The sequence below is a fragment of the Nuphar pumila genome, chromosome 10, assembly GCF_984573655.1.
Source record: "Nuphar pumila chromosome 10, dmNupPumi1.hap1.1, whole genome shotgun sequence".
Taxonomy (NCBI): Eukaryota; Viridiplantae; Streptophyta; class Magnoliopsida; order Nymphaeales; family Nymphaeaceae; genus Nuphar; species Nuphar pumila.
In genome coordinates, this window is record NC_143258.1 from 92376961 (window position 1) to 92392436 (window position 15476).

General features: G+C 35.4%; 1 protein-coding gene across 1 annotated transcript in view; it reads right to left on the reverse strand.

Moving 5' to 3' along the window:
- LOC149827365 (putative starch synthase 4, chloroplastic/amyloplastic) overlaps nt 1-15476 on the reverse strand; it is a 49463-nt gene that overhangs the window by 23978 nt on the left and 10009 nt on the right. Inside the window, exons 4-5 of the mRNA XM_090019312.1 lie at nt 14279-15371; nt 14057-14108 (exon numbers count right to left, since the gene is read on the reverse strand). Of these exons, the coding sequence (XP_089875438.1) occupies nt 14057-14108; nt 14279-15371 (1145 nt within the window). The remainder of the gene's footprint in view (nt 1-14056; nt 14109-14278; nt 15372-15476) is intronic.

A 15476-nucleotide genomic window follows, 5' to 3' on the forward strand; every position in this document is an offset into this window, starting at 1 on the left:
AGAAGAGCTCACTATGGAGGAAAATAGACTTAGAAAAAGTACTCCAAAAGTTGATGATGACTCTGTTTTAGTTGTATCTAGACCGGGGAATCATACTCGTACTTACAAGCCGCCTCATTTTGGAAGGCAAAACGGCAACTTTGATAAAAGAAAAGTTATTTGTCATCATTGTCATGAACCGGGGCACTATAGGCCTTAATGTCCAAAGTTAAAAAGAAGAGAAGAAAAAAGAGTTGCATCTGTTGAATCTGAGTCAAAAGATCAAGATGCACCTGTGTCTATGGCTCAACTGATGGAAATCCTTCAACCTCTTCTCAAAGGGGTATCCTCCTCAACCGAAGCCTCAACTGGAGCGGCAGTTGCATCTTTCTCTGGTCCAGGTAACTTTCCTTGGCTTTTAGATTCTGGTGCTTCTTTTCATATGACCCCAAATGTTAATAGTCTATCCGAATGTCTTAAAAATAACTCAAGTGTGTCAAAGGTTTTTACAGCCGATGGCACATCTCTCGAAGTAAAAGGAATAGGATGTTTTGAAAATCTTCAAAAATCCAAAAAAAAATTTATCCCAGAAGTTAGATATATCCCTAAACTTAATTTGAATCTCTTATCTGTCTCGCAAATATCTGATTATGGATGTAATATCTCCTTCTCTTCTCATGGTTGTTGGGTACAGGATCGCCAGTCAGGGAAGCTGATTGGGGAAGGCCATAGAGAAGGAGGACTTTATTACATGGACTTTTTGGAATTACCCAAGAATGCATTTTGTTATAATATTCAGAAATTAGAATTGGATTTATGGCACAAAAGGCTTGGCCATCCTCATATGTCTAAAATTCAATATTTTCCAAGTTTGGAAAAATTTTGTAATTCTGAAAATTTTTCTTGTAAAGACTGCATTCTTGGCAAAATGAAAAGGTTACCATTTCTTAGTAGAACTTTTGTTTCCTCACGACCACTTGAGTTAATACATTCGGATGTTTGGGGCCCCGCACCAGTTATTTCCAAAGGTGGTTATACATATTATGTCATTTTTGTTGATGACTTTTCTAGACATACTTGGATTTATTTTCTTAAACATAAATCTGATGTCTTTGCTAACTTCCAAATATTTCATAAAATGGTTAAAAATAAGTTTCAAAATGATATTTCTGTTTTTCGCACTGATTCAGGGGGAGAATTTATGTCCAACGAATTCAAAGACTATCTCAATTTACATGGTATTACACATCAAAGATCATGTCCACACACTCCACAACAGAATGGCCTAGCCGAACGCAAACATCGGCACATTATGGAAACTACTAGGACATTGCTAATTGCAAATCAAGTTCCAAAAAGTTTTTGGGCTGAAGCAGTCCTAACTGCCACCTACCTCATTAATAGGATGCCATCTTCCTCATTAAAGAATACAACTCCAATAGAAAAGCTTGTTAATTTAACTCCAGATTATTCTAGATTAAGAGTCTTTGGATGCAAATGTTTTGTTTTCACCAACAGAAATGACAAACTCTCTCCTCGTGTAATCCCATGTGCCTTTTTAGGATATGCTGATAATCAAAAAGGCTACAGGTGTTTCGATTTTCAAAATGACAAATTATATGTGTCAAGAAATGTATCTTTTTTGGAAAAAGAAAGCTTCTTTGAATTTGAAAAATCCAAGGATGTCACTGAATACTCGTTTTTAATTGATCCAACTTCAAAATCCAATGAATGTGATGTTGGATGTGACCTTGACAATGATCAAAGTCCTATTGTTGTTGAAAATGATGATAATGAAGAGCAAATCCATAGGGATGTTAGTCTACAATATTCAAGATGTAGAGAGCAAAATCTTCCATGTGCATTACAAAAATACTCTGAAGTCTCACCTAGAAGAACGTCTAGAATCTCTAAACCTCCAGAAAAATTTGTGTCTTATGAATCTTTTTCACCCACGTATAGGGCCGCCATTACATTAATACAATCATATGTTGAACCATCATCCTATTCTCAAGCAAAAAATCATATAGAATGGATAGAAGCCATGAAAATAGAATTGGATGCACTAGAAAAGGCCAATACTTGGACGATACAAGATATTCCTCCGGGTAAGAAACCTATAGGTTGTAGGTGGGTATACAAAGTCAAAACCAAAAGTGATGGGACCCTGGAAAGATATAAGGCTCGTTTAGTAGCAAAAGGATATGCCCAAGAGTATGGCATCGATTATGAAGAAACATTTGCTCTTGTGGCCCGTATGACCACTGTTAGAACTTTAATAGCCTTGGCCTCCATTAGAACATGGCCTATCTTTCAATTAGATGTCAAAAATGCTTTCCTGAATGGGAATCTCGTTGAAGAAGTATACATGGAAGCCCCACCTGGTATTAGTATCCCTAAGGGTAAAGCTCTTCGTCTAGAAAAAGCTCTTTATGGTCTTAAACAGGCTCCAAAAGCCTGGTATGACCGATTTAGTCATGTTATGTTTGATATTGGTTTTCAACCTTATTTAACTGACACTGCTTTGTTTGTTAAGAAATCTGATGCAGGCATCATTATTCTTCTTCTCTATGTGGACGATATGATCATCACCGGAGGCGATAAACAGAGAGTTGCAAATATCAAATCTCTTCTTAAAACTCACTTTGAAATGACTGACTTAGGTTTATTAAGATATTTTTTAGGCATTGAAGTTGTTTATTCCCCTCGAGGGTATTTGATATCTCAATCTAAATTTGCTCTTGATATCGTTTCCAGGTCTGGAAATACAGATGATAAGAAAGTAGACACTCCAGAAGTTGTCAATGTTAAAATGAAAATTGATGATGGAGAACTTTTTGATGATCCTACTCCTTATAGACAGCTTGTTGGAGCTCTTTCTTATCTTTCCATTACTAGGCCAGATATAACTCATGTGGTTCATACAGTCAGTCAGTTATAGCATGCTCCCACCTCCGTGCACATGGGAGCGATTTTGCGTATTATTAGATACTTAAAATCCTCTCTTTCACGAGGACTCTTCTTGTCTGCTTCATCTTCATTAAATTTAATTGCATATACTGATGCTGACTGGGGAGGTGATCCCAATAATAAACACTCAACTACTGGTTTTTGTGTGTTCCTAGGTGAAACCTTAATTTCGTGGAGGTGCAAGAAGCAGCAGAAAGTCTCTCTTTCCTCCACTGAAGCTGAATACAGAGCCATGGCAACCACCACTATGGAGGTTGTTTGGCTCAGACGATTGCTAGCGGATATGGGAGCTAAAGCAACGCAAGCTTCAAAGATGTGCTGTGACAACAAAAGTGCGATCTACATTGCAAGCAACCGGACATTTCATGAGCGCACTAAACACATTGAGATGGACTGTCACTATGTCAGAGAGGAATACTTACATGGAACCATTGATCTGCCATATGTTACATCAGAATATCAATTAGCAGACTTCTTCACCAAGCCTCTCGCTGCTCCCAGATTTCACTTCCTCTTAGACAAACTTTCGCTCATTGTACCGTAAGTTTGAGGGGGAGTGTTAAAATGTAAACTGTAATATATATATATATATATATATATATATATATATATATATATATTATTTAATATTATTATATTTCCTTTTATTATTTTCTTTTTCTATTTTTCTTTATTTTCTTTTTTAGCATCTAGTTCAATAGAAACTAGATATTTGATCCAGTTAAGTTCCTGTTAGAACTTGACTGTGCAAATAGCTGTTGGACTGTAGTCCAACAGCTATAATAAATGTTGTTGGACTATAGTCCAACAGCTATGATAATAAATGTTGTTGGACTGTAGTCCAACAGCTATATTAAGAGACGTTGGAATCCAACGTCTCTTTTTGGAGAGCTCAAAATAAGCTCTCCTCTCTCTCCCACTTTTTTGTATATATAGGGGTGAACCCCTTCAATGTAAATAACCATGCTTCTTAAGCATTTTGTTCATGAATAAAGTATTATTTATTTTTCAAGTGTTCTTCCCTTTATACCCTTTCAAGGGTCATGCTTGTAGTGTCTCCAATAGACACTTGTTTGTGAGTTATCTGTGCATTTGTTGAAGACCACCATTTCATTACAACTCCCTCTCTTCCTAGGTCGTTTCTGGTTCGCTTTCTAGGTCGCTTCTGAGATGATTCTTGGTTTGCTTCTAAGTCGTCCCACGCTTCTCGCTTCCTAAACTTTTGGAAGTGTCTCGCTTCCGCTTTTCGCCCGCTCCTGCTTCCCCGACTGACAACTCTAGAAGATACCATTGAAGAGTTAAGTATGGAGGAAAATAGACTAAAATAGAAGACATCTAAAGATGATGATGACTCGGTCCTAGCCGGGTCCTAGCCGAAAAAACATGTCCATGCTTATAAACAACCACATTATGGTGACCCAACAATGATCACTATGAAAATAAGGTAATGAATTTGAGAAGAAAAAAATTATTTGCTATTATTGCCATGAATCGGGACACGTCAAGACATATTGTCTTAAATTAAAGAGACCCTATGAGAAGGTAGCCTCGGTTACACAAAACTCAAGTGAGCTCAAAACTACACAATAATCAACCATTGAGAGCATGTCTTTTACTCAACTTGTAGAAGCTCTCCAACCTCTGCTCAAAAGAACTTCAGCAACCGGAGTCGTGGTCTCTTCTGTTGGCATCTCTGATCCCAGTAAATCTTTTTGGCTTTTTTACTTAGTGTTAAATTGTAATTTATAAGACAATGTATTTTCTATATATATTTTATATATATAAAAGAAGATACATATACATATATATATTTCATATATGTATATATATTCATCTACTTGTATATATAAAATATATATTTCTTTATTGTATTGGCTGTAGGGGTATTTTATTCATTTCTACATTTTACGCATATTCATGTTTTTTAATATGATTGTAATTCCTCCTTTTTATTTTTATTTTTTTGTAATTTTTTCATTACTTATTTTTGTTTTTTTTATATAATGTTTTTGTACACAGTCAGTGGCTGACTGTGTACAGTGTACAACAGTCATCCATTGACTGTGTACACGGTTTTAAAAATATAGACGTTGGGCTGATTCCCAACGTCTCTAATAAGAGACGTTGGGAATAGCCCAACGTCTCTTAAGTTTGCTTATAAATAAGGGCTATGTGAGCCCATTGTATGTATGTATTAGAGTAAGGAGTTGTCTCCTTAAGCTTATAAACATTGTGCATTTATTGCACTTTCTTTGGTGTAAAGCTTATAAACATTGTGCATTTATTGCACTTCTTTTGTGGTATAAAGCTTATAAACACTCTGCATTTATTTTGTGTATTGAGTATTTGAAGTATCAAGTTATTTGAAAACTTGATTGTTTGCAAGGATTCTTCACATAGTATCAAAGCAAGGTTGGAGAAAAAAAAAGGATCGTGTGGATTCTCACTTTTTTGGGTGCCTCGAAAAGCGTGCCCTCAATTTTTTTGGTGATTGAAGTGGATTCGCTTGTTCATCCAATATTTTAGAAGACTCTTCTATCAAGAAAGGTCTAAAAATCCTTTGTGGTATGTATTCTTTTTCATCATCTCTCCTCTCTAATGGGTGAAAATGACTCTCATTTTTCTCTCGGCTTCAAACTCAATGGGTCCAACTATCACGTCTGGGCCGGAAACATGGAGGCTCATATTAAAGGAAAAGGGCTTTGGGGTTATGTTCAAGGCTCGATTCCCGAACCAGAGCCAAAGATAACCTTGATGGAGAAAGGAGAAATAAAAATCCTTGAAGGCGAAGAAAGAGTCAAGGCTCTTGAAGACTACACCAAAAAGCATGAGGAATGGGAGATGAGGAATTTTAAAATCCTCTCATGGATTTTCTCATCCGTAGAAACAAGAATTAACGCCAATATTATCAAGTTTAAGAAGGCTTCTCAAGCGTAGGAGTACCATGAGAAGATGTACACCTCTAGGGACCTGTCTCATAAATATTACCTTCAAAAGAGAGCTCTCTCTAACTCTTCGTCAAGGAGAGATGACTATAAGAGAGTATTTTGCCGAACTCTCTTCTATTTGGGATGAGATTGCTATGCTCGAACCCAAGTGGAGTGGAGAAGCCATAGAGCTTCGTCATAAACAATTGGAAGAAGATAAATTTTTTAATTTTTTGAATGGGCTTAGGCCTGAATTCGAACAAATCCGATCTTCTCTTTTATCCGCCTTCACTTCCCCCTCTCTTGAAGATGTAATTACTAAACTAAGTGGGGAGGAGACTCGTATGGGTATAAGCAAGAACAACCCAAGTGTTTTAGCTACACCTTTCTATAATGAAGAAAATGAAGGAGTTAATGTCGTCTCAAGACCGGGGAGCAACTTAAGGACCTACAAGCCTCCTCACTTCAAGAATCAAAACTCAAGTGGTCAAGGAGGGAAGAAGGATTATAGCAAGCTTTTATGTCATTTTTGTAAGGAACTGGGGCATATCAAGCCTATTTGCCCAAAGTTGAAAAAGTTACTTGTCATGGCTACTACATCCCAACCTCAAAAGGAAGAGTGCTCGTCATCTTCAAATGGAGCTCTTTCATTGCAACAAATCGTGGATGCACTTCAACCTCTTTTAAAAGGGGCTATTTCCGGAGCCACCATGTCAACCTCTTCTCCTCCCGGTAAGACCTCTTGGCTTTTAAATTCGAGTGTTTCTTTTCACATGACCCCAAGTTTTACTTCTTTTTCCGAATACTCAAAAAATCCCTCTCCATCTTTTGTTTCAACTGCGGATGGAACATCTTCTGAAGTAAAAGGAATAGGAAATTTTGAAAAACAAGGGTTCTTTATTCCAAAAATTAGATTTATACCCAAATTAAACTTAAATTTGCTTTCTGTTTCTCAACTCTCGGATCATGGGTGTGATATAAAGTTCTCATCTAACAAATGTTGGATACAGGATCGTCGGTCCGGGAGATTGATTGGGGAAGGCTCTAGGAAGAGCGATCTATACTATGTCGATTCCCTTCAAATTCCAAAGAACCTGTTTTGTAATGTTGTCCAACAAAAGGATATTAATGTGTGGCACAAGAGACTTGGACATCCAAATATTCCAAAAAATTCTCATTTACCTTTTGTTAAAAGTCTATGTAAAAGTCATTTAACTTGTAATGATTGTATTCTTGGGAAAATAAAAAAACTGCCTTTTTGTGAAAGATCTATGTTTACAACAAGACCTTTTGAAATTATCCATTCGGATGTATGGGGATCGGCACCCGTCCTATCAAAAGGAGGCTTTGCATATTATGTCATTTTTGTTGATGACTACACGAGATATTGTTGGATTTATTTTCTTAAACACAAATATGAAGTTTTCTCAGTTTTTAAAACCTATCATATGCTGATTAAAAATCAAATTAATGAGAATCTAAAAATTTTTAGAACGGACTCTGGTGGAGAATACCTTTCAAGTGAATTCAAAAATTATCTTGAAAGTCATGGTATTCTTCACCAAAGATCTTGTCCCAAAACCCCTCAACAAAATGGATTAGCCGAAAGGAAGCATAGACATATAATAGAGACAACTCGAACATTACTTGTTTCTCAAAACATCCCAAAAGGTTTTTGGGCTGAAGCGGCTTTAGCATTTGTCTATCTGATAAATCGGCTACCTTCTAAAAACTTGAACAATATCTCACCTTTTAAAAAATTGTATACCAAAGAACCCGACTATAGTCGGTTGAGAATTTTTGGTTGCAAATGTTTCGTTCTTACTGACAAGAATGACAAGCTTTCACCAAAAGCCATTGCCTGTGCTTTTCTTGGATATTCTAAAACCCAAAAAGGGTTTCGTTGTTACGATATTGAGAATGACAAGCTATATGTTTCCAGAAATGTGAGTTTTCTGAAAAATGTTAATGGTTTTGAAAGGAGTGAACCCTTTGAAGAAAATATGGATTACTCCTTTTTATTTGAAATGTTAGCATATGATGATGATAGTGATGACGATTTCATTCATAATAACGTCAATGATAAAGAAGATGGCTCTTCCCATCCACTGATCTCCCAACATAGAAGTGAAGGAGCATTCAGAGATCCTATAACATATACCCATAGAGATAAAAACAGTTTTAGGAGTGCAATTGAAAAATTCAGTGAACCTAGTGGGTCCAATTCAACAAATGATGAAAACCTACGAAGAACTGAGAGAAGTAAAAAGATGCCTTCTAGGTTTATTTCATATGATTCGTTTACTCCTAAACATAGAGTCTGCCTTAGCGTCATTCATTCCTATATAGAACCCAAAAACTTCGAAGAAGCCAAAATGAATGATGAATGGCTGAAAGCAATGGAATGTGAGCTTTCAGCTCTCAACAGGGCAAAGACTTGGGAGTTCCAAGATCTTCCTAAGGGTAAGAAAGCAATAGGGTGTAGATGGGTATTTAAGGTAAAAACTGAGAGCGATGGATCTCTTGAGAGATATAAGGCTCGATTAGTTGCAAAGAAATATAGTCAAGAATACGGGATTAACTATGAAGAAACTTTTGCCCCTGTGGCCCGAATGGTCACTGTCTGATGTCTTATTATCGTTGCCTCAATCAACAAATGGAACATCTATCAAATGAATGTTAAAAACGCATTCTTAAATGGTGATATGAATGAAGAGGTATATATGAATGCTCCACCAAGAATGGAGACTCCCAAAGAGAAAGTGCTTCGTCTTCGAAAAGCACTTTATGGTTTAAAACAAGCCCCTAAGGCTTGGTATGATAGATTTAACTTCGTAATGTTAGAAAATGGTTTTTCTTCCTGTTTCACTGACACTGCCTTATTTGTTAGAAAAACCAATGCAGAGATTGTCATTCTGCTCTTATATGTGAATGATATGCTTATAACCGGAAGTGTATCTAAAGGGGTTAAAAACATAAAATCAATTTTGAAGGATAGGTTTGAAATGTTTGATTTGGGATTTCTAACTTATTTTTTAGGTATTGAAGTAGTTTACTCTCATAGAGGGTATTTTTTATCTCAAACTAAGCTTGCCTCTGAGATTATTGACCGGTCAGGTATTACAGATGATAAGGTTTGTGAAACCCCTGCTATAGTAGGAGCCAAAATGAAGATTGATAATGGTATTCCTCTCTCCGATCTCACCCCCTACAGACAGCTTGTGGGATCTTTGATGTATCTGAGTATTACTAGACCAGATATCTCTCATGCAGTTCATACTGCAAGTCAGTTCCAACATGCACCAACATCAGTTCACATGAGTGTCATCTTGCGGATTGTGAGATACATAAAAGGCACACTAAACAAGGGAGTATTCTTATCCTCTTCTTTTGAATTAAAATTAATTGTTTATACTGACTCTGACTGGGAAGGCGACCCAAATAACCGTCACTCCACCACTGGTTTTTGTGTGTTTTTAGGAGACTTGCTGATTTCATGGAGATGTAAGAAGCAACAAAAAGTGTCTATATCCTCAACAAAAGCTGAATATCGTGCTATGGCGACTACTACCATGGAAATTGTATGGATTCATCAGCTATTAGAAGACATGGGGATCTCAATAGAAGGGCACACCAAGCTATGCTGTGATAACAAGAGTACAATATACATTGTCAAAAATCATACTTTTCATGAGCGGACTAAACACATTGAGATGGGTTGTCACTATGTGCGGGAAGCGTATCTGAAAAGAGTTATAGATCTTTCATATGTAACTTCAGAATATCAGTTGGCAAATTTCTTTACTAAAGCTTTGTGTGCTCCGCGGTTCAATTTCCTCCTTTGCAAACTTTCGGTCATCTTGCCCTAAGTTTGAGGGGGGGTGTTAAATTGTAATTTATAAGACAATGTATTTTCTATATATATTTTATATATATAAAAGAAGATACATATACATATATATATTTCATATATGTATATATATTCATCTACTTGTATATATAAAATATATATTTCTTTATTGTATTGGTTGTAGGGGTATTTTAGTCATTTCTACATTTTACGCATATTCATGTTTTTTAATGTGATTGTAATTCCTCCTTTTTATTTTTTTATTTTTGTAATTTTTTTCATTTCTTATTTTTGTTTTTTTATATAATGTTTTTGTACACAGTCAGTGGTTGACTATGTACAGTGTACAACAGTCAGCCATTGAGTGTGTACACGGTTTTAAAAATATAGACGTTGGGCTGATTCCCAACGTCTCTAATAAGAGCTGTTGGAAATAGCCCAACGTCTCTTAAGTTTGCTTATAAATAAGGGCTATGTGAGCCCATTGTATGTATGTATTAGAGTAAGGAGTTGTCTCCTTAAGCTTATAAACAATGTGCATTTATTGCACTTTCTTTGGTGTAAAGCTTATAAACACTGTGCATTTATTGCACTTCTTTTGTGGTGTAAAGCTTATAAACAATGTGCATTTATTTTGTGTATTGAGTATTTGAAGTATCAAGTTATTTGAAAACTTGATTGTTTGCAAGGATTCTTCACACTTAGGTACCTCATTTCATATGACACCAAATAGTGATATTTTATCCGAATGTCGTAACTCAAGTGGGTCAAATGTTTTTACTGTTGATGAGACATCTCTTGAGATAAAGAGAATAGGAAATTTCAAAAATATTTCAAAAAGGTTTTTTATTCAAAAAATTAGATATATTCTCATGTTAAACCTAAATCTTTTATCAGTCTCTCAATTATTTGACCATGGGTATAATGTTTTTTTCTCTTCTATTGGTTATCGAGTGCAAGATCACCAGCCAGAGAAGCTGATAGGGGAAGGCCATAGAGAAGAAAGTTTATACTAGAATTTTTTGAAAATATTCAAAAATACTTTTTGTTATAATGTTCAAAAACTGGATTTAGATTTATGGCATAAAAGACTTGGTCCTAATGTATTTAAAATCCAGCACTTTCTAAATATAGAAAATTTTTGTAATCTTGAAATTTTTATATGTGAAAATTGTATTCTTGGCAAAATGAAAAGATTGTCATTCCAAGAAAGAACTTTTGTCCCTACATGATTGTTTGAGTTAGTGCATTCCGATGTTTGGGGCCCAACAATTGTTATATCTAAGGGTGGGTTTGTATATTATGTAATCTTTGTTAATGATTTTACTAGACACAAGTGAATTTATTTTCTTAAACACACATCTGAAGTTTTTTCATATTTTTAAATATTTCACAATTTGGTCAAAAATAAATTTCAAAAGGATGTCTCTATCTTTCGCACTGATTCAGAAAAAGAATTTTTATCAAAAGATTTTAAAGATAAGTTAGAATCAAATGGTATTACACATAAAAAATCTTGTTCCTACACTCCACAACAAAATGAAGTGGACGAAAGAAAATATAAGCATATCATAGAAACCACAAGAACTTTGTTCATTTCAAATCAAGTACTTAAAGAATATTGGGCCGAAGCCACGTTGACTGCAATTTATCTTATTAACAGAATGTCATCTATCACCTTGAAAAATATATCATTAGTTAAAAAAAATTAACTTACTCCTAATTATTCTAGATTAAGAGTTTTTTGGTGCAAATGTTTTGTTTTCACTGGTAAAAATGATGAACTTTCTCCTCATGCTATTCTCTGTCTTTTGAGGATATGCAAATAACCCAAAAGCCTATAGATGCTTTGATTTTAAAAATAAAAAATTATATGTTTCAAGAAATGTCTTTCTTAGAAAAAGAAAAAAAATTGAATTTGAAAATCCTAAGGAAATAACTAAGTATTCTTTCATGTTGGATCTAATTTCAAAGTTTGGTGATTATGATGCCAATCTTGATGAGGATCAGGAAATCAGAAATGATATGGTGAGTGAAGAAGAATCCCATGATAATGAGATAAGTAAAGAACAATCTCGAGATCAAAACTATATCCAATATTCTAGGCGTAATAGTCTTAAACATCCATGTGCCCTTGAAAAATATACTAATAATGAAAACCATGTAAAAATACAAACTAGAAGGTCATCTAGAGTATCAAAACCCCTTAAAAAAATTGTGTCCTATGAATCTTTTTCACCTACGTATCAAGCTTATATTGTGTTGATACACTCCTATATAGAATCCTCAAACTATGCTGAGGCAAAGGAACATCCCGGATGTGTAGAAGCCATGAGGGCGGAATTAGATGTTTTAGAAAAGGCGAATACTTGGATTGTCCAGGATATTCCCTAGAAAAGAAACCCATAAGTTGTCGATGGGTATATAAGATAAAAACCAAGAGTGATGAAATTCTTGAAAAGTACAAAGCTAGGTTAGTTGTCAAGGGATACTCCTAAGAGTATGAAATGGATTATGAGGAAACCTTTGCCCCAGTTTCTAAGATAACCACAATTAGAACCATAGTAGCCCTTGCCTCTATGAAGAAATGACTTATATATCAAATGGATGTTAAGAATGTGTTTCTCAATAAAAATTTGGTTGAGGAAGTCTATATAAAGGCACCGCCTGGTATAATTATTCCTAAAGTAAAGGCTCTTAATTTAGATAAGGCCTTGTACGGCCTTAAACAAAGGTATGATAGGTTTAATCAAGTTATACTTTATGTTGGATTTCAATCGTGTCTAACTCACACAACTTTGTTTGTTAAGATTTCTGATGTAGGTATTACTATTTTTCTCCTTTACGTGGACGACATGATCATACAGGAGGTGACAAACAAGGAGTTAAACACATTAAAAGACTTCTCAAAACACATTTTGAAATGACTTATTTGGGATTTTTTAAATGTTTTCTTGGTATAGAAGTTGTTTATTATTCTAGAGGTTATTTGCTGAATCAATCTAAATTTGTTTTACATATTATTGTCAGAACTGGTATCTCAGATGATAAGAAGGTTGACACTCTCAAAGTTGTAAATGCCAAAATGAAGATTAATGATGAAGAACCACTTGAAAATCCAACACCATAAAGACAACTTATTGGGGCACTGACATATCTCTCAATTACGAGACCTGACATTGCGCAAGCAGTTCACACAGTAAGTCAATTTCAGCATGCTCCCACCACTGTCCATATGAGAGCAGTTTTGCGTGTTATTAGATATATCAAAACTTTTATTTTTTGAGGACTTTTCTTGTCTACTTCATCATTATATTTAATTGTTTATACTAATACTGACTAGGGAGGTATTCACAATAACTGACACTCAACCACTGATTTTTGTGTGTTTTTAGGTGACTCGTTGATTTCATCTAGGTATAAAAAGCAACAGATCTTTTTTTCTTCAACTGAATCATGGCTACAACTTCTATGGAATTTGTTTGGCTAAGAAGATTGTTGGCTGACATGTTAGTCCCGATTAAAGGAGTATCAAGGATGTGTTGTGACAACAAAAGTTTCATCTACATTGTCAGCAACCGAACACACCAAGCATATTGAGATCGACTATCACTACGTATGAGAGGAGAATCTATAGGGCACTATCGATCTTCCCTATGTCACCTCAATCAATTGACATATTTCTTCATCAAACCTCTCGTTGCTCCTAGATTTCAGTTTCTATTAGACAAACTTTTAGTTATCCGACCGTAAGTTTGAGGGGGAGTGTTAAAAATGTATATATATACATTGTATATATGTATGTGCATTATATATATATATATATATATATATTACAGTGTAACTAGAGTATAACTAGGTTTTCATTTTTTTGTTTTTTATTGTTTCTTTTGGACTAGTCAATACAAAGTTGACTAGTCAAAACAGACATTGGGACAGGCCCAAACGTCTCTCTAGAGGTTCTTTTTTGTGTATATAAACAGACTCCCCTTCTAATGTATGCTTCTTGCATTGTTCTACAATCAATAAAATATTGTTTTTTATTTTGTTGTGTTAACCACCTTGGGTGGATTTGGAGTGTAAACCTATTTTGTGGCTTGTGTATGATTTTTTTGTGCTTTGGTAGAACTCTTTGAGTGTCCACTTTGTTGATTTGGTGAACATCTTTGGGGAACCTTGTTTCCATTAACAAAAGATCAAGCCTAGATATTAAGGTGAAAACAGAAAAAAAAAAACTCATTGGTGCAGAAAATCTTAAGCCCGTAACCACTTGAAGATGCTACATATTTTAGAGCTGTCTAAAAAGGACAAACCAATGATATAACCTGACCTTTGCGACTGGTGCCATCTCAGCTGCAATGTGAATAACATGTAATCTCGGACTTCAACAAAAGAGAAAAGCTTATTTAGTAAGAACTCTGAAAGTTTGAATGTGCAAAAGCATTGTATGCCTAAGTGAAGCCGGTGTATGTATGCATGCATGTGTGCGTTTGTGATCGTGTGTATATGTGAGTGATTACTTGCTGAAACTTTAATAGGGATGTTACCGTACTGTGTTCGTGCTGATACAAGCTTAAGAAAAGCAGTTACAGCTTCACTCTCCTGCTTATCCTTGCAAGCCATGAACACATCTCGGATGCGTGCATCTCTCTTCCAAGCCATTTCTCTCAATAGTTTTGTGTCACTGGAGGATATTTTCTTCTCGAGTAACCAGCCATCAAGACAGAGCAACAAATGACTCCAAAACTCCCAAGGCATATCATCAACGGGCTCTTCTAGTTTCCGCCTATCATTTTCCTTTTTTATTCTTTCAAGAGTATTCTGGAATTCCTTTACTGACTCCCTATACAGATTAACTTGTGATTGGATCTCTTGATCAGACCTTAGAAGGCGCTCCTCTAATATCCTGACCTGCTGTTCCAAAAGCTTATTGTATTGTTGTGACTGTTCTGATGATAATTTATATGACTTTACTTCTTCCAGAGAAGTTTCCAATGCATCAACTTTCTTCCAAAGCTCATGATTCTGTTCCAGAATATCAGATGTTTGTGCAGCTTGTCTAGATGTGCTTTCAAGCAGCGTTTGCAAATGTTCTACATTTCCACATAGAGCTTTCCATTCAGACTTTAAAGTTTTAAGTTCGGTAACATTTTCCTGAGTAGCTGCAAGCTTTGACTCCAATTCTTCTAGAGCAGCCTCTGAAGAAGATCTCTCTTTCTCCCTTGCCAGCATTCTTTCACGGGTTTCCCTGACAGTAGCAAGTGTTGACTTCAGTACTTCAATATCGCACTTCAGTGACATAGTCTCTTCCTTTAGAGTTTTTAGTTCCTCACTGAGAGAATAAAAGCTAACTAGATCGGTAGAAGGACCATCATTGCTCGAGGAAGTGTCCTGGATTTCAATGAAGTCTTCTCCATCTTCCCTCATAGGGTTCCTCTCAGAAATTTCTTTTCTCAGTTTCTGGATCTGATCTTCAAGCAATTCAGTATTTATCTTTTCTTGTGCAGCAACTTTAAGCCGAACATCTATTTCTGCCAACCTCATCTCCAACATATTAATTTCTCCCTGTAATGCCTCTTTCTCCTGAAGATTCTTGTCAACATCTTCTAATGCTCGAAGTCGTGCTTGATTAAGAAGCAAAACATCTAACAGCATATAATAAAATAGTGCACATATTTAATCAAATGCAATCTATATGCTTAAGTTGCATGGTAGAAACAAGAAGAGAATGAAAAAAGAAAAGGAAAAAA